Here is a 20,256-nt window from a genome sequence, read left to right as displayed (position 1 = left end):
TGCAGGGGTGGGCTGGGGCGCACCTGCCTGTGTCCACTCTCTGCAGGGACCCTCACCCAGAATGAGATGGTGTTCAAGCGTCTGCACCTGGGCGCCGTGTCATACAGCACAGACAGCATGGACGAGGTCCAGGGTCACCTGCGCCAGGCCTATGCACAGGTGAGCACCCGTGTCCCCTCGGCCCCAGGCCATACTCTACCCTCAGAGGCTTCATCACCCCCGGCAGGCCACGCACACCCCTGTCCCCAGTCTGTCTGTCTGTCAGTCTGTCTTAAGGACACTGAGCAGACAGTCTGTGGGAGCAGCACCCCTGTGAGCGTAAGGGTGGAGGACAGCCGTCCCTGGCTCCTGTCAGGTGCCAGCGTGGGGGCAACGCCCCCAGAGTAGGGGCATGGGCGTCACACAGACAGGGGGCATGGGCCACCCGGGAGCGAGCCCATGCCCCTGACGCCTCTCCTGCCACGCTGCTTGTCTCTGTGGCACCCCCCCAACTGCCTCTGGGGAGAGCCCCAGAAGACAAGGGCCCCCACGCCCCCCACCTAGCAACAGGAACCACTACCAGCAGAGAGCTTTCTGAGAGGAGGGTACAGATGGCCACTGCCGTCACCTCCCTGCACCAGACACCCGGGACTCAGCCATCAGGCTCAGCCCAGGGTACCTGGGTCTCACCCACTATGCTCGGCCCAGGACACCCGGGTCTCACCCACTAGGCTCGGCCCAGGACACCCGGGTCTCACCCACTAGGCTCGGCCCAGGGTACCCGGGTCTCACCCACTAGGCTCGGCCCAGGGCACCCGGGTCTCACCCACTAGGCTCGGCCCAGGACACCCGGGTCTCACCCACTAGGCTCGGCCCAGGACACCCGGGTCTCACCCACTAGGCTCGGCCCAGGACACCCGGGTCTCACCCACTAGGCTCGGCCCAGGACACCCGGGTCTCACCCACTAGGCTCGGCCCAGGACACCCGGGTCTCACCCACTAGGCTCGGCCCAGGGCACCCGGGTCTCATCCACTAGGCTCGGCCCAGGGCACCCGGGTCTCACCCACTAGGCTCAGCCCAGGACCAGCAAAAGGTTCGCTCCATGGGCTGACCCCACCATATATGAAGCCCCAGGTTTGAGCCCCAGCGCCATATGAGGGCACCGTCGGTGGGGCAGATATACAGGCAGGCTTCCTCCTTTGGATCAGTGAGGACACAGCCCACAATCCTAGGGGCTGCTGTGTCCCCACCCCTGGAAAGGAGGCCAAGAAGTGACTCTCCATCCACCACCCCAACCCCAGGGGACTGGAGCCACACAGCCTCAGCTGCCAGCCTCACTGACAGTGGGTGGGGCCAGGGTGCAGGGCAGGGCTCTGAGACAGGACAGGGTGCAGGGGAGGGGGGCTGAGACAAGACAGGGTACAGGGGAGGGGGGCCGAGACAGGATGGGGTACAGGGCAGGGGGGCTGAGACAGGACAGGGTGCAGGGGAGGGGGACCGAGACAGGACGGGGTGCAGGGTAGGGGGGCTGAGACAGGACAGGGTGCAGGGGAGGGGGGCTAGACGGGACAGGATGCAGGGGAGGGGGGCTGAGACAAGACGGTACAGGGGAGGGGGGCCGAGACAGGATGGGGTGCAGGGCAGGGGGACTGAGACAGGACAGGGTGCAGGGGAGGGGGGCTGAGACAGGACGGGGTGCAGTGCAGGGGGGCTGAGACAGGACAGGGTGCAGGGGAGGGGGGCCGAGACAGGACGGGGTGCAGAGCAGGGAGGCTGAGACAGGACGGGGTGCAGAGCAGGGAGGCTGAGACAGGACGGGGTGCAGGGCAGGGAGGCTGAGACAGGACGGGGTACAGGGCAGGGAGGCCGAGACAGGACGGGGTGCAGGGCAGGGAGGCTGAGACAGGACAGGGTGCAGGGCCTGGAGGCCGAGGCCAAGACAGGACGGGTGCACTGGGGGCCGAGCACTGTGGTCTTTAGCACTGGGGTCAGTGGGGCCGAGCACTGGGGGCTGAGCACTGCGCTCTTTAGCACTGGGGTCAGTGGGGCCGAGCACTGCACTCTTTAGCACTGGGTCAGACTCCCGCACGCCACGGAGCTGGACTGGATGCCCTTGGCAGTCCTGGATGGAGCAGGGTTTGCAGCCAGGGAGCTGCGAGGGCACCTGAGGGCACAGCTAACAGCCCCGTGTTCCTTGGAAATGCCTACCCCCAACTCTGTGATGCCCATGTCCTCTGCCCTGAGTGTGACCCCCGTGCCCCCTGCCCTGAGTGTGACCCCCATGTCCCTGCCCTGACTATGACCCCCATGTCCCTGCCCTAAGTGTGACCCCCATGCCCCTGCCCTGAGTGTGACCCCCATGCCCCTGCCCTGAGTGTGACCCCCATGCCCCCTGCCCTGAGTGTGACCCCCATGCCCCTGCCCTGAGTGTGACCCCCATGCCCCCTGCCCTGAGTGTGACCCCATGTCCCTGCCCTGAGTGTGACGCCCATGTCCCCTGCCCTGAGTGTGACCCCCATGTCCCTGCCCTGAGTGTGACCCCCATGCCCCCTGCCCTGAGTGTGACCCCCATGCCCCCTGCCCTGAGTGTGACGCCCATGCCCCCTGCCCTGAGTGTGACGCCCATGTCCCCTGCCCTGAGTGTGACCCCCATGTCCCTGCCCTGAGTGTGACCCCCATGCCCCCTGCCCTGAGTGTGACCCCATGCCTCTGCCCTGAGTGTGACCCCCATGTCCCTGCCCTGAGTGTGACCCCCATGTCCCTGCCCTGAGTGTGACCCCCATGTCCCCCTGCCCTGAGTGTGACCCCCCATGTCCCTGCCCTGAGTGTGACCCCCATGCCCCCTGCCCTGAGTGTGACCCCCCATCCCCCCTGCCCTGAGTGTGACCCCCATGTCCCTGCCCTGAGTGTGACGCCCTTGTCCCTGCCCTGAGTGTGACCCCCATGCCCCTTACCTGAGTGTGACCCCCATGTCCCTGCCCTGAGTGTGACCCCCATGTCCCCCTGCCCTGAGTGTGACCCCCATGTCCCTGCCCTGAGTGTGACCCCCATGTCCCTGCCCTGAGTGTGATGCCCATGTCCCCTGCCCTGAGTGTGACCCCCTTGTCCCTGCCCTGAGTGTGACGCCCTTGTCCCTACCCTGAGTGTGACCCCCTTGTCCCTGCCCTGAGTGTGACCCCCTTGTCCCTGCCCTGAGTGTGACGCCCATGTCCCCTGCCCTGAGTGTGACGCCCATGTCCCCTGCCCTGAGTGTGACCCCCTTGTCCCTGCCCTGAGTGTGATGCCCTTGTCCCTGCCCTGAGTGTGACCCCCTTGTCCCTGCCCTGAGTGTGACCCCCTTGTCCCTGCCCTGATGGTCCCTTTGTCCCCTCCAGGCCAGTGCTGGTGGTGGCACCCCGCCCAGGAAGGCGGCCCCCTCGGGCCCCAGGGTTCGTAGGAGCGTGGGCAGCCGAGTGCAGGAGGCTGTGAGGGCCATCGCCCTGTGTCACAATGTCACACCCGTGTATGAGGCCCGTCCCGGCCTCAGCAGGGACCCTGAGCAGGCAGAGGCGGACCAGGACCTGAGTGACCAGAACCGCAGCTACCAGGCATCCAGCCCTGACGAGGTGGGAGGGATGGGGGAGGAGAGGGGAGGGAGAGGGGATGGGGGAGGAGAGGGGATGGAGAGGGGTGAGGTGGGGAGGGGTGCTCTCCCAGATGCTGGGGTCTAGCCACCTGTGCTGCCTCTGGAAACCCTGTCCCACGGCATCTGGGCAGCCTGTGCGTCTCCCCAGGTGGCCCTGGTGCGCTGGACAGAGAGCGTGGGCCTCACCCTCGTCAGCAGAGACCTGGGCTCCATGCAGCTGCGGACACCTGGCGGCCACATCCTGACCTTCTGCGTGCTACAGCTGTTCCCCTTCACATCTGAGACCAAGCGCATGGGCATCATCGTCAGGGTACCGGGCCTCTGCCCCCTCTTCAGGGCGGCCCCCCAGGCTCAGCCCCCTCCCATCAGTGCCACCCAGTATGGGGCTGGGGGGATGTCGGCCACTGCCCTCGGCCAGGTCCTGGCAGCCGTCTTGGGTGGGAGGGACAGACTGGTCAGTGAGAGAGCGGCCGTCTGTCCCCCGCAGGATGAGGCCACCGCAGAGATCACCTTCTATGTGAAGGGCGCAGACGTGGCCATGGCCCCCATCGTGCAGTACAACGACTGGCTGGACGAGGAGGTGCAGCTGGGCCCGGGCACCCCTGGGTGCTGGCCACCCCTGGCTGGGTGCTGGGCGCAGAGGGCGCAGGGACACTCAGCTGTAGGGGTGTGTCGGCCCCCCAACCTCAGCTGCTCCTAGCAGGCACTTCCTTCACAGCCCGCTGCTGGCACGGGCTCCAGGGTGACCGCACTGTGGGTGCAAGGGCAGGGGACAGGGCTCCCCACTGAGGCCTGGGCCCACCACTGTCACCCAGCGCTCCCTCCCTCTGCAGTGCGGGAACATGGCCCGAGAGGGCCTGCGGACGCTCGTGGTGGCCAAGCGGACCCTCACAGAGGAGCAGTACCAGGACTTCGAGGTGAGCACCCTCCTGGGCCCCACTCCAGATGGTGGCCTCAGCTGTTACATCACCTGCCTGGCTGTGTCCCCTGTGCCCAGAGCCAGCACACGTCAGCCGGCCTGCGTGCACACAGGTACCCTAGAGCTCACCAGGTGACAGGGTGGCACCCCGCAGAGCCGCTACACACGTGCAGGCCGTGTGGGCGGGTGACAGGGTGACACGGGACACAGACACACACACCCCGCAGAACCGCTACATGCGTGCAGGCCGTGTGCGCGGGTGACGCGGGACACACACACCCCGCAGAGCCACTACACGCGTGCAGGCCATGTGGGCGGGTGACGGGGTGACACGGGACACAGACACCCCGCAGAGCCACTACACACGTGCAGGCCATGTGGGCGGGTGACAGGGTGACACGGGACACAGACACACACACCCCGCAGAGCCGCTACACGCATGCAGGCCGTGTGGGCGGGTGACAGGGTGACACGGGACACAGACACACACACCCCGCAGAGCCACTACCCACGTGCAGGCCATGTGGGCAGGTGACGGGGTGACATGGGACACAGACACCCCGCAGAGCCACTACACGTGTGCAGGCCATGTGGGCGGGTGACGGGGTGACACGGGACACACACCCCACAGAGCCACTACACGTGTGCAGGCCATGTGGGCGGGTGACGGGGTGACACGGGACACACACACCCCCGCAAAGCCACTACACGCGTGCAGGCCATGTGGGCGGGTGACAGGGTGACACGGGACACACACCCCACAGAGCCACTACACACGTGCAGGCCATGTGGGCGGGTGACGGGGTGACACGGGACACACACACCCCACAGAGCCGCTACACGCGTGCAGGCCATGTGGGCGGGTGACAGGGTGACACGGGACACAGACACACACACCCCGCAGAGCCACTACACACGTGCAGGCCATGTGGGCGGGTGACACGGGACACAGACACCCCGCAGAACCACTACACACGTGCAGGCCATGTGGGCGGGTGACGGGGTGACACGGGACACAGACACCCCGCAGAGCTGCTACACGTGTGCAGGCCATGTGGGCGGGTGACAGGATGACACGGGACACAGACACCCCGCAGAGCCAGTACACGCGTGCAGGCCATGTGGGCGGGTGACAGGGTGACATGGGACACAGACACCCCGCAGAGCCGCTACACGCGTGTAGGCCGTGTGGGTGGGTGACAGGGTGACACGGGACACACGCCCGCCCCCCCTGCAGAGCCGCTACACATGTGCAGGCCATGTGGGCGGGTGACATGGGACACAGACACCCCGCAGAGCCGCTACACGCGTGTAGGCCGTGTGGGTGGGTGACAGGGTGACACGGGACACACGCCCGCCCCCCCTGCAGAGCCGCTACACGCAGGCCAGGCTGAGCCTGCACGACCGCGCACTCAAGGTGGCTGCCGTGGTGGAGAGCCTGGAGCGTGAGATGGAGCTGCTCTGCCTCACCGGCGTCGAGGACCAACTGCAGGCCGATGTGCGGCCCACCCTAGAGCTGCTGCGCAATGCTGGCATCAAGGTGTGGCCACGTCCCCGCCCCACCTGCCCCGGCCCCACCCACCTGGAGCCCCGCCCATGGCCCGGCATGGCCACGCCTCCCACCATCACAGGGGAGATGCTACTACCCCTGGGGACAACTGGGGACAACAGCTGCCCACCCGAGTTCCAGGTCCAGTCCCCCTCCTGGCCCAGGTCCCAGCATCCCCCTCTGTCACAAGCCCTGTGGGCCTCACCTGGGCCTCCCTCCACCCTGGGCCCCTCCTCTGCGCTGGGGCGGGGACTGGGAGGGAGGCGGCGCTGCGTGGCCACCCTCAGCTGGGAACCATGTGGCCCCCAGATCTGGATGCTGACTGGGGACAAGCTGGAGACGGCCACGTGCATCGCCAAGAGCTCACACCTGGTGTCCCGCACCCAGGACACACACGTCTTCAGGCCGGTAGGCGCCCACCTTGGCTGCCATGGCTGCTGGGGTGACGGGGCATGCCCCCCAGATGGAATACGTCCCCAGACGTGTGTGACATCCCCGGAGAGGAGGGGGCCTGGTGACACAGTCCGGTGTCCTGTCCTGCCTGCAGGTCACCACCAGGGGCGAGGCCCACCTGGAACTCAACGCCTTCCGGAGGAAGCAGGACTGCGCTCTGGTCATCTCTGGAGACTCGCTGGAGGTGGGCCGTCCGTATCCCTCTGGCCCTGGGGAGAAGCCCAGGGTGGCCGAGGGCGGGCAGGGTCGCAGCCGGGGTGGGCGTGGGGTGCACCGGGTCCCTGCGCTGACCACCCCGCTGCAGGTCTGCCTGCGCTACTACGAGCATGAGCTGGTGGAGCTGGCCTGCCAGTGCCCGGCCGTGGTCTGCGGACGCTGCTCCCCTACCCAGAAGGCTCACATCGCCGGGCTGCTGCAGCGCACAGGCCGGCGCACCTGTGCCATCGGTGGGGCCCGGGCTCAGACAGGGAGCTGGACTGAGTGGGGACTCTGGGCACAGTGGGACTCAGACAGGGAGCTGGACTGAGTGGGGACTCTGGGCACAGTGGGACTCTGGGCACAGTGGGGACTCTGGGCAAAGTGGGACTCTGGGCACAGTGGGGACTCTGGGCACAGTGGGGGCTGAGATAGGGAGCTGGACTGAGTGGGGACTCTGGGCACAGTGGGACTCTGGGCACAGTGGGGACTCGGCACAGTGGGACTCTGGGCACAGTGGGGACTCTGGGCACAGTGGGGCTCAGGGAGCTGGATTGAGTGGGGACTCTGGGCACAGTGGGGGCTGAGATAGGGAGCTGGACTGAGTGGGGACTCTGGGCTCAGTGGGGACTGGAGTCGCTCAGTGGGGACTGGAGTCTCTCAGTGGGGACTCAGGGCTCAGTGGGGACTGAGGGCTCAGTGGGGACTGGAGTCGCTCAGTGGGGACTGAAGGCTCAGTGGGGACCCTAGGCTCAGGGCAGGGTGCTGGGCACAGTGGGGACCCTAGGCTCCTATGTACAGTGGGGTCCTCCCAAACCCCTGGCACAGCCGGATCTCCCCTTTCCGCACAGTGGGGTCCCTGGCAGAGGGAACCGCTTCCACTCACCCACACCTGCCTTCCCAGGTGACGGTGGGAATGACGTCAGCATGATCCAGGCAGCGGACTGCGGTATTGGCATTGAGGGCAAGGTGGGTGGGCGCCCCCTCCTCCCTCCTTCCCCCTTCCCTCTCTCCTCTCTCCTCCCACACCCCTCCTCTCTCCTTGCCCCTCGACCCTCCCCTTCCTCTCCCTCCCACACCCTCTCCCACAGCCACATCAGGGACATGGGTGGAATTGGGATCCCAGACCCCTACCCTCCATGCAGGCCAGCAGCTGCCTGCCTGTCATCCCAGTGGGAGGGGCATCTCCTGGGGCAGCCCTGTTAACCACCTGCTGACCCCTGACCCCTGACCCCAGGAGGGTCGGCAGGCATCGCTGGCGGCCGACTTCTCCATCCGGCAGTTCCGCCACATTGGCCGCCTGCTCGTGGTGCATGGACGCAGCAGCTACAAGCGTTCGGCCGCCCTCGGCCAGTTTGTCATGCACCGCGGCCTGGTCATCTCCACCATGCAGGTGGGCAGGTGGGACGGGATGTGGCTGGGGCTGGGGTGGGGAGGGCAGGGTGTGCAGGGGTAGGACAAGGCAGGACAGGGCCTCCCTTGCACATGTGTAGGGGTTTCTCTCCCCAGGCCTGTCCCCGTCCACTGTCCTGCCTGCCCTGCCCCCCAGCCCTGTCCCCTGTTCCCCAGGCCTGTCCCCTGTCCTGACTGCCCTGTCCCCCAGGCCTGTCCCTGACTTGTCCTGACTACCGTGTCCCCCAGCCCTGTCCCCGATCCTGACTGCCTTTTTCCCTAGGCCTGTCCCCTATCCTGCCTGCCCTGCCCCCTGTCCCCTGTCCCCTAGCCCTGTCACCCTGTACTGACTGCCCTGTCCCCCATCCCCATCTCCTGTCCTGACTGCCCTATCCCCCAGGCTGTGTTCTCCTCTGTCTTCTACTTTGCATCCGTCCCCCTGTACCAGGGCTTCCTCATGGTGGGGTAAGTAGGTATCCATCAGCCCTGGCCACCTGGGCGTGACACATGTGCCCAAGACCCACGTCTGTGGGGATGAGACCCATAGACAGGGTCGCCACACCAGCACCACGCCCAGGGACGGACCGACAGGCATGTGGGAGACAGCTCCGGGGGTTGGGCATCCAGCCCGGGGGGGTGTCCCGTCAGGGTGCAGTTCTGGACCACAGGGACATGTGCGCAATGTACAGAGAAACGCCGGCTTGACCAAGGCCAGCAAATGCTGCCCGCCACCCCTGGGCAGGTGATGGGTGCAGTCCCACGCAGAGGTGGTACAGCTCAGAGCCACCCCAGCAAGTGACCCGGCCCGGACCGGGCGGGCTCCTCGGTCCCTGTCCCTGCCCAGGCACAGAGGGCGCAGGCCATCAGGGACAGGAGAGAGAGCACCCCCAGAGCCCCGCGCCCCCGCCACAGGTACGCCACCGTGTACACCATGTTCCCCGTCTTCTCTCTGGTGCTGGACCGAGACGTGGAGCCTGACGTGGCTCTGCTCTACCCTGAGCTCTACAAGGACCTCACCAAGGTGGGGCACAGCACAGCCATGGGGACAGGCTGTGGGGGCACAGGCGGCTGCCTAGCTGCAGACACCCTGGGACACCGACTGTCCTTGGGCACGTGGGGCCCTGACCAGGCCGGGCAGACCCACAGACCCAGCAGGGCACGGGAGGGGTGGCTGTGCCCAACTACAGAGCCCAGGTGCCAGCTCTGACACACACCCCCAGGGCCGGTCTTTGTCCTACAAGACCTTTCTCACCTGGGTGCTTGTCAGTATCTACCAAGGTAGGTGTCTGCCCCCAGCCTTCACTGTGGGGGTGCTGGGGTCCCCAGTGTGTTGGGCCTCTGGGGCCCACAGTCCAGCCCTCTGAGCCTGTCCCAGGACCCCAGCCCTTGGCACCCAGGTGGTCAGCATGGGGGGCACTCACTGCAACCAGCAGGATCAGACACGCCTCCCACATCTTCCAGGCCCCCGTGTCCCCCCCATGCCCCCACACATACCCCACACTGCCCCCTATGCCCCCCCATGCCCCACACCTCTCGTGCCTCCACACCCCCACGCCTCCACGTCCCGTGTCTCCGCCCGCAGGCGGCACCCTCATGCTGGGCGCCCTGCTGCTGTTCGAGAGTGAGTTTGTGCACGTGGTGGCCATCTCGTTCACGGCGCTGGTGCTGACCGAGCTGCTCATGGTGGCGCTCACCGTGCGCACGTGGCACTGGCTCATGGCGGGCGCCGAGCTGCTCAGCCTGGGCTGCTATGTGGCCTCGCTCGCCTTTCTCAATGAATACTTTGGTGAGTGGGGACTCGGGCCCCAAGACCAGCACTGACCACAGCAAGGGCCATGCCCCGGTCCCACGGGGGCACATGTGGCCGCTGCCTCCGGGAGCCCACACGGACCTGCCTGCGGTCGGCCCAGGGTAGCCACAGGAGAGGCCACAGGCCACGGGGGAGGCGGTCAGGGGAGGAGGCCACAAGGGACAGCCACAGGAGGACAGCTACGGAGAAGTCCCAGGGGGCGGATGTGAAGGTGTTCACAGGAGAAAGAGCCGGGGGCGGGGGGCGGCAGGGCCACCGGGTGAGGCCGGGCTGCCCCTGTCCCGCAGACGTGGCTTTCATCACCACGGCCGCCTTCCTGTGGAAGGTGTCGGCCATCACGCTGGTGAGCTGCCTGCCTCTCTACGTGCTCAAGCTGCTCAAGCGTCGGCTGTCGCCCCCCAGCTACTCCAAGTTGCGCCCTTAGCTGCATCACGCGCCCCGCCCTGCCCCCGCCCCGCCAATAAAACCTGGACACAGCTTCTGAGTGTGTCTCTCCTGCCTGCACTGCCCTCGGGGACTGCCAGCTCTCTGACCCCGTGCCACGCCCAGTGACCCCAGCTCCTGCCATCCCCACTTCCTGGCTGCTGGGGACGTTGCCCACCGTGCAGGACGGGCCGGCCACGCCCACCGGCCTCAAGGCTCCAGGCTGCCGGCTGCCTGAGAGCAGGACCTCCTGTGGGTCACTGGGTGCTGCCTGTCCAGGCTGGGCCCCTCCCGCCAGCTCTTCCTGGCTAGGTGGCCCTATCCCCACCCACTCTGGCCAGTGGGCTGGGGGGACCCGGGTGCCCCTGCTGCGTGTGTCGCTCACAAGCCCGCAGCCAGCCCACTGGGCCCCTGCTCCCATGCAGCTGAGGGAGTCCAGGTCTGCTCCGGGGCTGTCCCCCTCTGGGGGCGGCTGCAAGGGCCTCTGTCAGGAGGCCTGGGTGTCCTGGCTCCCAGGATGGGTGGGCAGCAGGGCAGGACGCCATGAGCGGGCGGCGGTCACTCCCTGGCTCCTGAGTGGGTGGGCACTGGGTATGGGCGCGGGCATGGCCAAGATGGACGGCAGGGGTCAGGGCTACTGCGTGGGCTGAGGGCTGAGCCCGCCACGTCCCCGAGAGCCACAGTCCCTGGTGTGAGAAGGGGAAGGGATGGATGGATGAACGGGGGGCGGACAGGCGTGTGCATGGGTGGACAGATGGGCGGACAGGCGCGTGGAGGGGTGGATAGATGGACAGACACGTGAGGGGGTGTGGTGGGTGGGTGAGGGGTGCAGTGTTGGTGTGGGTGGGAGAAGGCCGCCCCCGCTGGCCCCGCACATCCTGTTTCTGGGGATCAGGAGGACGCTGCGTACCCATGTCCTGTCCCTGAGTCCCCCATCCCCATGCCCTCCCTCCCTGTCCTCGTGTCCTGTCTGTGTGTCCCGTGTCCCTATGCCCTTGTCCCCTTGTACCCATGCCTGCTGACAGGGCCACTTGCTCAGCTTGTCTTATGCTGGGTACCGGGTGACAGCTCGGTGCTACAGAGCAGAATGTGAGCTGCTGTGGACCAGGCGTCTGGGTCAGTGCCACAGACCAGTCATCAACCAGCTGGGACCCCCGCCCCCCAGACAGCCTCAACACCAGCTGGTCCCCGAAGTCCCAGTGGGCCTGAGGGGGGAGTGCCAGCCCACGGCTCCCCCATGTCCACGTGCCCAGCTCAGGAGCAGGAGGAGGGGCGGGACCCCACCATGGGCTGGGGGTCACCAGCTGTGGGCCCCAGATAAGCCCAGCCCAGGGGAGACACCAAGGAGATTCCTGCCCAGGGGAGACCCCAGCCCAGAAAGAGTGCAGAGGATAGCCTGCTGCCGCCCATCAGACTCAAGTCCCCTCCCAAGGCACACTGCATCCAGACGTCAGAGCAGACTGACCCACTCGGTCCTCTGGCCTTGTCCCCACCCTGTGGAGGGGAACTGAGGCAGGGGGGGAGGGCTGCTTCAGGGACCAGGTATCTGCTCCCCAGGTCCACACCGCCTGGGGGGAGCATGGGGCTGGCCTCTAGAGCCCCTGGGGATGCTGAGGGACATTGCAGGGGGCTGACAGGAAGGTCCATTCCCACCCAACCCACGTGGGGCCCCCCAGTGGGGAGTATGAAACCCCCCAGATGACCCTGTGGGCCAAGCAGAAGCTTGGTTGCGGTTTGAGGGGCGTCTGCACCCCCCCCCCGTCTAAAGGGGCACAGCCCTTTGCTGCCAGGATGCAGGGCCCCAGGTTCTCGCCTGTGAGGGATGCTTTCCCGGGCCCCCTTTCCCTGTGGGAGCAAGCAGGCACCCCAGAACCAGCTGGCAGGGCCCCCCCAGAGTCAGGCATCCCGGCAGGTGTCCCTGCCTGTGCTGCAGACACAGCCGTTCCAGAAGCTTCCAGAAGGTGGTGCTAGAGGCCAAGGAATGCCACTGTGCTCGCCTCCCTCCTGCAGCTCCGAGGGGGCTCCCGCCCCACCGCTGGGCTCCCCAAGACATGAACTCCCTGAGCGGAGGGGCCCCTAGGCAGGGCTCCCAGGTAACCAGACCTGGAGCCACAGCAGCAAGGGTATCTGCTCGGTCTCAGAGCGGCGGCCCCTCCCCACCAACTCAAGGCCCATGTTTCCCACACCACCTTTTTTTTAATTCTTTTTTATTTTTCCCCTTTTTGTTGCCCTTGTTTTTCACTGTTGTTTTATTGTTGTTGTTATTGATGTCGTTGTTGGCTAGGATAGAAATGGAGAGAGGAGGGAAAGACAGGGGGAGAGAAAGACAGACACCTGCAGACCTGCTTCACCGCCTGTGAAGCGACTCCCCTGCAGGTGGGGAGCCGGGGCTCAAACCGGGGTCCTTGCGCTTTGTGCCACGTGCGCCTAACCCGCTGCGCTACCGCCCTACTCCCATGACACCCCTTCCATTCCCCCAGGGGGAGGGTCGGCAACTATGGTCTGGGGTCAGCTCACAGCCCCGCCCCTCACTGACGCTCAGAAGAGCCACCTGTGTCCAGACAGGACCAGGACTACACCCAGCACCCTCCCCACCAGCTAGGCTGCCCCCGCGGAGGACAGGAGTCGTGCCCCTGAGCGCCCCCAGCTGACGTGTGGGCCTCCTGCCCCCTGGGCCCCGCGGACTGTCCTGGGGACGAGACAGAGGAATGGCGGCCAGCAGATGCGGAAAGATAGACAGACGCTCCTCTGCAGGAGACGTGGGGTCAGGGACAGAGACAGAGGGGATGGAGTCTGGGACAGGAGAGGACAGGATAAGAACAGGTGGGAACGGGTGGGGACAGGGTGGAGGCTGGAACTGAGGGCAGGGAGGTGGGACAGGAGCAGGCAGAAGGGTGGCGGAGGGGACAGGAGTGTGGAGGGGCTTGACGTGGTAGCAGAGCTGTGGGGCAGCTGTGGGTGTCTGTTCCCTCCCCTCCTATCCCGGGACCTGCTGCCCTTGGTCAACACCTGTCCAGCCAGCGAGGAGGCAAGCAAGAATGGGAGTTCGGGGGTGAAGAGATGCCGGAGTCTCACAGGCACTGGGGCTGTGGTCCTGGCCCCACTCCCGCTCTGCCATCCTGCTTCCATGCAGGGTGCAGTGTGGGCTCCCCGGGCCCAGCCCCTCAGCTTCTGTCTCTCAGAAGCTCAATTCCCAGAAGTGACGGCCCCCGCACCCCTTGCCCTCTGTTCAGCGGTGATGCCTACCCACGCGTAAGCAGAGGCCCCTGTGACACGCGGGGGCCAGCACCCCACTCCTGGCAGGACTCAAAACTGAAGCAGGGCCAGGGGGCGGGTGGTCTCGGTCCCAGAGCAGCATAGGGGGTGAGGTGGGGGGTAGAGCCCTGGGCCACTCTGTCCCAGTCGGGACATCCTGAGGGCCTCCCATCCCTGGGCAGTGGGGTCTGGGCAGAGGCTGTGGGGTCTGGGCAGGGGCAGTGGGGTCTGGGCAGGGGGCAGTGGGATCTGGGCAGGGGGAGTGGGGTCTGGGCAGGAGGCAGTGGGGTCTGGGCAGGGGGCAGTGGGGTCTGGGCAGGGGGCAGTGGGGTCTGGGCAGGGGGCAGTGGGATCTGGGCAGGGGGAGTGGGGTCTGGGCAGGAGGCAGTGGGGTCTGGGCAGGGCCAGTGGGGTCTGGGCAGGGGGAGTGGGGTCTGGGCAGGGGGCAGTGGGGTCTGGGCAGGGGGAGTGGGGTCTGGGCAGGGCCAGTGGGGTCTGGGCAGGGGGAGTGGGGTCTGGGCAGGGGGCAGTGGGGTCTGAGCAGGGGGAGTGGGGTCTGGGCTGGAGGAAGTGGGGTCTGGGCAGGGCCAGTGGGGTCTGGGCAGGGCCAGTGGGGTCTGGGCAGGGGGCAGTGGGGTCTGGGCTGGAGGCAGTGGGGTCTGGGCAGGAGGCAGTGGGGTCTGGGCTGGAGGCAGTGGGGTCTGGGCAGGGGCAGTGGGGTCTGGGCAGGAGGCAGTGGGGTCTGGGTAGGGGGAGTGGGGTCTGGGCAGGGGGAGTGGGGTCTGGGCAGGGGGAGTGGGGTCTGGGCAGGAGGCAGTGGGGTCTGGGCAGGAGGCAGTGGGGTCTGGGCAGGGGGCAGTGGGGTCTGGGCAGGGGGCAGTGGGGTCTGGGCAGGGGGCAGTGGGATCTGGGCAGGGGGAGTGGGGTCTGGGCAGGAGGCAGTGGGGTCTGGGCAGGGCCAGTGGGGTCTGGGCAGGGGGAGTGGGGTCTGGGCAGGGGGCAGTGGGGTCTGGGCAGGGGGAGTGGGGTCTGGGCAGGGCCAGTGGGGTCTGGGCAGGGGGAGTGGGGTCTGGGCAGGGGGCAGTGGGGTCTGAGCAGGGGGAGTGGGGTCTGGGCTGGAGGAAGTGGGGTCTGGGCAGGGCCAGTGGGGTCTGGGCAGGGCCAGTGGGGTCTGGGCAGGGGGCAGTGGGGTCTGGGCAGGAGGCAGTGGGGTCTGGGCTGGAGGCAGTGGGGTCTGGGCAGGGGCAGTGGGGTCTGGGCAGGAGGCAGTGGGGTCTGGGTAGGGGGAGTGGGGTCTGGGCAGGGGGAGTGGGGTCTGGGCAGGGGGAGTGGGGTCTGGGCAGGGGGAGTGGGGTCTGGGCAGGAGGCAGTGGGGTCTGGGCAGGGGGAGTGGGGTCTGGGCAGGGGGAGTGGGGTCTGGGCAGGGGGAGTGGGGTCTGGGCTGGAGGCAGTGGGGTCTGGGCAGGGGGAGTGGGGTCTGGGCAGGGGGAGTGGGGTCTGGGTAGGAGGCAGTGGGGTCTGGGCAGGGGGAGTGGGGTCTGGGCTGGAGGCAGTGGGGTCAGGGCAGGGGGCAGTGGGGTCTGGGCTGGAGGCAGTGGGGTCTGGGCAGGGGGCAGTGGGGTCTGGGCAGGGGCAGTGGGGTCTGGGCTGAAGGCAGTGAGGTCTGGGCAGGGGGCAGTGGGGTCTGGGCAGGGGGAGTGGGATCTGGGCTGGGGCCAGTGGGGTCTGGGCAGGGGGAGTGGGGTCTGGGCAGGGGGCAGTGGGGTCTGGGCAGGGGCAGTGGGGTCTGAGCAGGGGGCAGTGGGGTCTGGGCAATGGGGTCGGGGCAGCAAGGAAGCAAAACAGAGACCAAGGATTCCAGCCATGTGAGTTCTGAGCCAGCAGACATGTTACCCAGGAAAAGTCACGCCCCCCCATCCCAGGGAAAAGGAAGTGGGGGGTACAGGAGATGAGGCCCCCAGTCACAGGGATACCAGAGTCCAGAGGCACAGACTGCAGAACCAGAGCCCACAGTGCTCAGACACCTAAACTGCTGACCCCCAGAACCCACAGCCCCACATCACAAGCTCCCCCAGAAACCACAGCCCCCAACCCCAAGCCTCCACAGCCTCCACACCCCAAGCCCCCCAGAGCCCACAGCCCCGACACCCAAGCCCCACAGAACACACAGCCCCCACACCCCAATCCCCCAGACCCACAGCCCCCTCACCCCAATCCCCCCCAGACCCACAGCCCCAACACCCCAAGCCCCCCAGAACCCACAGCCCCGACACCCCAAGGCCCACCAGAACCCACAGCCCCCTCACCCCAAGCCCCCCCCAGACCCACAGCCCCGACACCCCAAGCCCCCCCAGACCCACAGCCCTCACACCCAAGCCCCCCAGACCCACAGCCCCAACACCCAAAGCCCCTCAGAACCCACAGCCCCGACACCCCAAGCCCCCCAGAACCCACAGCCCCAACACCACAAGGCCCCAAGAACCCACAGCCCCCACACCACAAGCACCCCAGAACCCACAGACCCCACACCCCAAGTCCCCCCAGAACTCACAACATCCAGAACCCACAGCCCCAACATCACAAGCCCCCCAGAACCCACAGCCACCACACCCCAAGTCCCCCCGAACCCACAACCTCCAGAACCCACAGCCCCCACACACCAAGCCCCAGAACCCACTACATCCAGAACCCACAGCCCCACACCCCAAGCCCCCCAGAACCCACAGCCCCCACACTCCAAGCCACCCAGAACCCACAACATCCAGAACCCACAGCCCCGACACCCCAAGCCCCCCAGAACCCACAGCCCCCACACCAAAAGCTCCCCCAGAACCCACAGCCCCCACACCCCAAGCCCCCAGAACCCACAGCCCCCACACCCTAATTCCCCCAGAACCCACAACCTCCAGAACCCACAGCCCCCCCAGAACCCACAACCTCCAGAACCCACAGCCCCCACATCCAAGCCCCCCAGAACCCACAACCTCCAGAACCCACAGCCCCACACCCCAAGCCCCCCAGAACCCACAGCCCCCACACACCAAGCCCCAGAACCCACAACATCCAGAACCCACAGCCCCCAAGCTCCCCCAGAACCCACAACATCCAGAACCCACAGCCCCGACACCCCAAGCCCCCCAGAACCCACAGCCCCCACACAAGCCCCCCCAGAACCCACAACCTCCAGAACCCACAGCCCCCACATCCAAGCCCTCCAGAACCCACAGCCCCCACACCCCAAGCCCCCCAGAACCCACAGCCCCCACACCCCACCCCACCCCAGAATTCACAACCTCCATTCCATTGGGGGTCCCGTGGGTGGTTCTGAGTTTCAGGGCAGGGCCTGGACAAGGGAGGCTTGTCCAGTTTGAGGGGAGTGCCCACCAGGTTCGGCAGTGCCCAGAAGCCTGCTCCCCTGGGCCCTGTGCTCCCCAGGTGGGGACTCCCACAGGCTCAGAATAGAGATCAGGTCTGGTGGTCAAGCTATCTGCAGAGGCAAGCTATCTTGCTTAAGTCTCCCTGAGCCCAAAGCCGCCCCAAGTGCTGGGGAACCCTACATCCCACACCCCCTCAGCTTTCCATGCCCGGGGGGGGGGTCAGCTGTGTGGTCTGGGGTGCCCTGGGAAGTTGCCCCACATAGGTGGGAATGGGGAGCAGTGCTGGGACTGGGGCTCAGCTGAAGGGAGACAGGTCTGTCCCTGCCCTGCCCCTGCCAGTGACCAGGGAGAGGTGACTGTCCCCATGTTAGCGTCTGAGAAAAGTCACCAGCTTGCCAAGCCAGGTGTCCCCAAGTCAGGACACTGGGCTGCAGCGGGGCAGAAACTATATTAGGGTCCCTGGCCAGTGCTCCCCCCAGCTCCAGGCAGGGGCTCTGCACCCCCAGGGGCAAGGCACAGGGGCTGGGCTGGGGGACTGGAGTGGGAGGCTGGGGATGAGGAGGGGGGTTTTGGGTCAGGGGCTGGGGATCAGGATAGGGTTCTGAGCAGGGCTGGAGGCCAGGAGGCTGGGGATCAGGAGGGGGTTTCTGTGTTTCTGATCAGGAGGGGGGCTGGGGGTCAGGCGGGGTTCTGGGCGCGGGTGGGGACTGGGATGGAGAGCTGGAGCAGGGTGCTGGGCAGGGGGCCTGGGGGGTTGGGGAGGATGGGTGGGGAAGGAGGTCTGGGCAGCAGAGCCAGGAAAGGGGATGGCTGCTTGGGGCCCTGGGTGGGAAGCTGGGGGTTGAGCATGAGAGCACCTCGGTGACAGGGAACCCTGAATGGTGAGGGGTGCTTCCTGGTCCTTGGCCAGGTGCAGGGGCAGAGTGCGAGGGAAGTGGGGTGCGGCGCAGGGGGGTCCCCAGCAGCCGCGGGTTCAGGCCGCCAGGCACAGGCATCTCCATGGCCAGAGCCCAGGTGCTAGCGGGCGGCAGCGTGGAGCGGCCGGGCGCGTTTGCCCCAATAATCCGAGAAACAAGGCTAAAAATAGGCCTGTTTTCTGTCCCCAGCTCTGACTGTTAGTCATGGAGCCTGAGGGGTCTCCCTCCTCGCCTAGACCAGCACCTTAAGGCCCCAGGTGCAGCGGCCTGAGGGGGTCCTCGGGCAGGGGGTCCGGCTCCTGGAGCCGGAGAGCGGTGGCGGTGCCCGGGCGGGGGAGGGGGGTCGGGGACAGGGGGGACGGGGAGCCCGGGTAGGAGGGGCAGGGAGTGGGGGGATCGGGGACGGGGAACTGGAGCCCCGGTGGGGGTCGGGGGGCCCCGGCGGGGAGGTGGGGTTCGGGACGGGGTGTCGGGGAGCCCGGGGGAGGGGGACGGGGAGCCCTGGCCTGGTGCGGGCGCGGGGCGCGGGGAGCCCGGCGGGGCGCGGGCCGCGGGCAGAGCCGCCTCCTCCGGAAGCCCGCTCCTGGCCGGCCGCCCCGTGGCCCCGGCAACGGCATTAAACACGCGGCAACAGACGGGGATTCCGTCAGCGGGGCCGGCGGGCAGGAAAGGCGCTTCTGGCGGGAGATTTATAGACACCCCCCCCCCCCCCGGGGCGCGGCTGCCGCGTGTGCTGCAGACTGGGGGCTCCACGCTGGAGGGGGCGGGGGGCTCCACGCTGGAGGGGGCGGGGCGGGGGGCTCCACGCTGGAGGGGGAGGGTTGGGGGGCTCCACGCTGTAAATGGGGGGGAGCTCCACGCTGGAGACGGGGGGGGGGTCCGGGGACTCCACGCTGCAGACAGGGGGGCCGGGGACTCCACGCTGCAGGAGGGCTCCACGCTGCAGACAGGGGGGATGTGGGAGATCCACGCTGCAGACGGGGGGGGGGTGGGGGCTCCGCGCTGCAGACGGGGGGATGTGGGGGCTCCGCGCTGCAGACGGGGGAGGGGCGGGGGCTCCACGCTGCAGACGGGGGGGGGGGTGGGGGCTCCGCGCTGCAGACGGGAGGGGTGGGGGCTCCACGCTGCAGACGGAGGGGGTGGGGGCTCCGCGCTGCAGACGGGGGGCGGGGGCTCCGCGCTGCAGAGGGGGGGGGTGGGGGCTCCGCGCTGCAGACGGGGGGGCGGGGGCTCCGCGCTGCAGACGGGGGGGCGGGGGCTCCGCGCTGCAGACGGGGGAGGGGCGGGGGCTCCACGCTGCAGACGGGGAGGTGGGGGCTCCGCGCTGCAGACGGGGGGGCGGGGGCTCCGCGCTGCAGACGGGGGGTGGGGGCTCCACGCTGCAGGGGGGGGTGGGGGCTCCGCGCTGCAGGGGGGTGGTAGAGGCTCCACGCTGCAGACGGGGGGGGGGGGGCTTCACGCCCAGATGGGGAGGGGGGCTTCCTTCCTAGCGTAGGAGCGCGCCTCCAGTGGCCCCCAGACACCCCCCAGCCCGGGGTGGCTACCCCCCCCCCCACCGCAGCCCCGCTGGAAAGCCGGGCGGGGAAGGTGAAAACCCCAGGCACAGCCGTGGCACCGCGCCCACCCCACACGCCCCCATACCCTCGAGGGACACCCGAGCCGGACTCATGGAGCCCCCCAACCTGGGCATCCCCGCCCCCGCCACCACCCCCCCACTGCACATCTTGTCTCCGGCCCCCTGCGTCTGGGCATCCCAGAGGAGCCCCCACCCACGCGGGCCAGCAGCCGTGGGCGCTGGGTGCCCTGACCCCGGCCCTAGGGTCCCGCAGCGGGGACGGGGACGGGGGCGGGGGCGGGGGTACCCGCCGGGCTTTGTTTTCCAGCTGGAGGTGAGGTGTGTGCTCCCCCAGACAGGGGAGCCCCAACGGACAGAGGAGCCCCCGACAGGGCAGCCCGCGGGGCAGGAGGACCCCCGACACGGCAGCCCGCGGGCAGCGGAGTGGGGCGCCCTGCCCGGCCGGCAACAGGCGACGTGGACGCGGCCTGGAGTTTCCCAACCGGGGAAGCCGCGCTCCGGCCGCGCCCCCGCCACCCGGGATCCCGGGACCGCCGCCCGCGCTCCGCCCCCACCCCGAGCCTGGGACCCCCTGCGCCCGGGGGACGCGGCCCCGCCCCCCGGCCGGGGACCCCCGCCCCGCCCCCGCCCCCGCGGCCCCTTCCCCCCGCCCGGGGACCCCCGACACCCATGGGCGGCGGGCGGGCGGGGCGGTGACGTCAGGCGGGGCGGGCGGGGCGGGGGCGGGGGGAGGTGTTTCCCGGCTTTAAAAGGCGGCGGCCGCTGCGTCAGAGCCGAGGGGACTC

The 20,256-nt window shown here is 68.1% G+C and overlaps 1 protein-coding gene across 10 annotated transcripts in view; it reads left to right on the top strand.

The window, feature by feature from the left end:
• ATP9B (ATPase phospholipid transporting 9B (putative)) overlaps positions 1–10,395 on the top strand; it is a 68,415-nt gene extending 58,020 nt beyond the window's left edge. For 4 of the 10 annotated variants that reach the window (XM_060174068.1, XM_060174072.1, XM_060174073.1 and 1 more), the window contains 16 exons: positions 47–159; positions 3,355–3,585; positions 3,754–3,915; positions 4,093–4,185; positions 4,439–4,522; positions 5,894–6,064; positions 6,383–6,481; positions 6,621–6,710; positions 6,831–6,972; positions 7,626–7,690; positions 7,959–8,114; positions 8,514–8,578; positions 9,026–9,134; positions 9,334–9,391; positions 9,696–9,899; positions 10,211–10,395. In XM_060174068.1, coding sequence (XP_060030051.1) covers positions 47–159; positions 3,355–3,585; positions 3,754–3,915; positions 4,093–4,185; positions 4,439–4,522; positions 5,894–6,064; positions 6,383–6,481; positions 6,621–6,710; positions 6,831–6,972; positions 7,626–7,690; positions 7,959–8,114; positions 8,514–8,578; positions 9,026–9,134; positions 9,334–9,391; positions 9,696–9,899; positions 10,211–10,347 — 1,979 coding nt within the window. In that variant the 3' untranslated portion in view covers positions 10,348–10,395. The other 6 variants (XM_060174069.1, XR_009545107.1, XR_009545108.1 and 3 more) reach the window with 6 other exon arrangements.
• Positions 10,396–20,256: the final 9,861 nt, after the last annotated feature.

Source organism: Erinaceus europaeus, chromosome 15, assembly GCF_950295315.1.
Source record: "Erinaceus europaeus chromosome 15, mEriEur2.1, whole genome shotgun sequence".
NCBI lineage: Eukaryota > Metazoa > Chordata > Mammalia > Eulipotyphla > Erinaceidae > Erinaceus > Erinaceus europaeus.
Note: the sequence above shows the minus strand (reverse complement) of the source record. Positions and strands in the feature narration are given on the sequence as shown.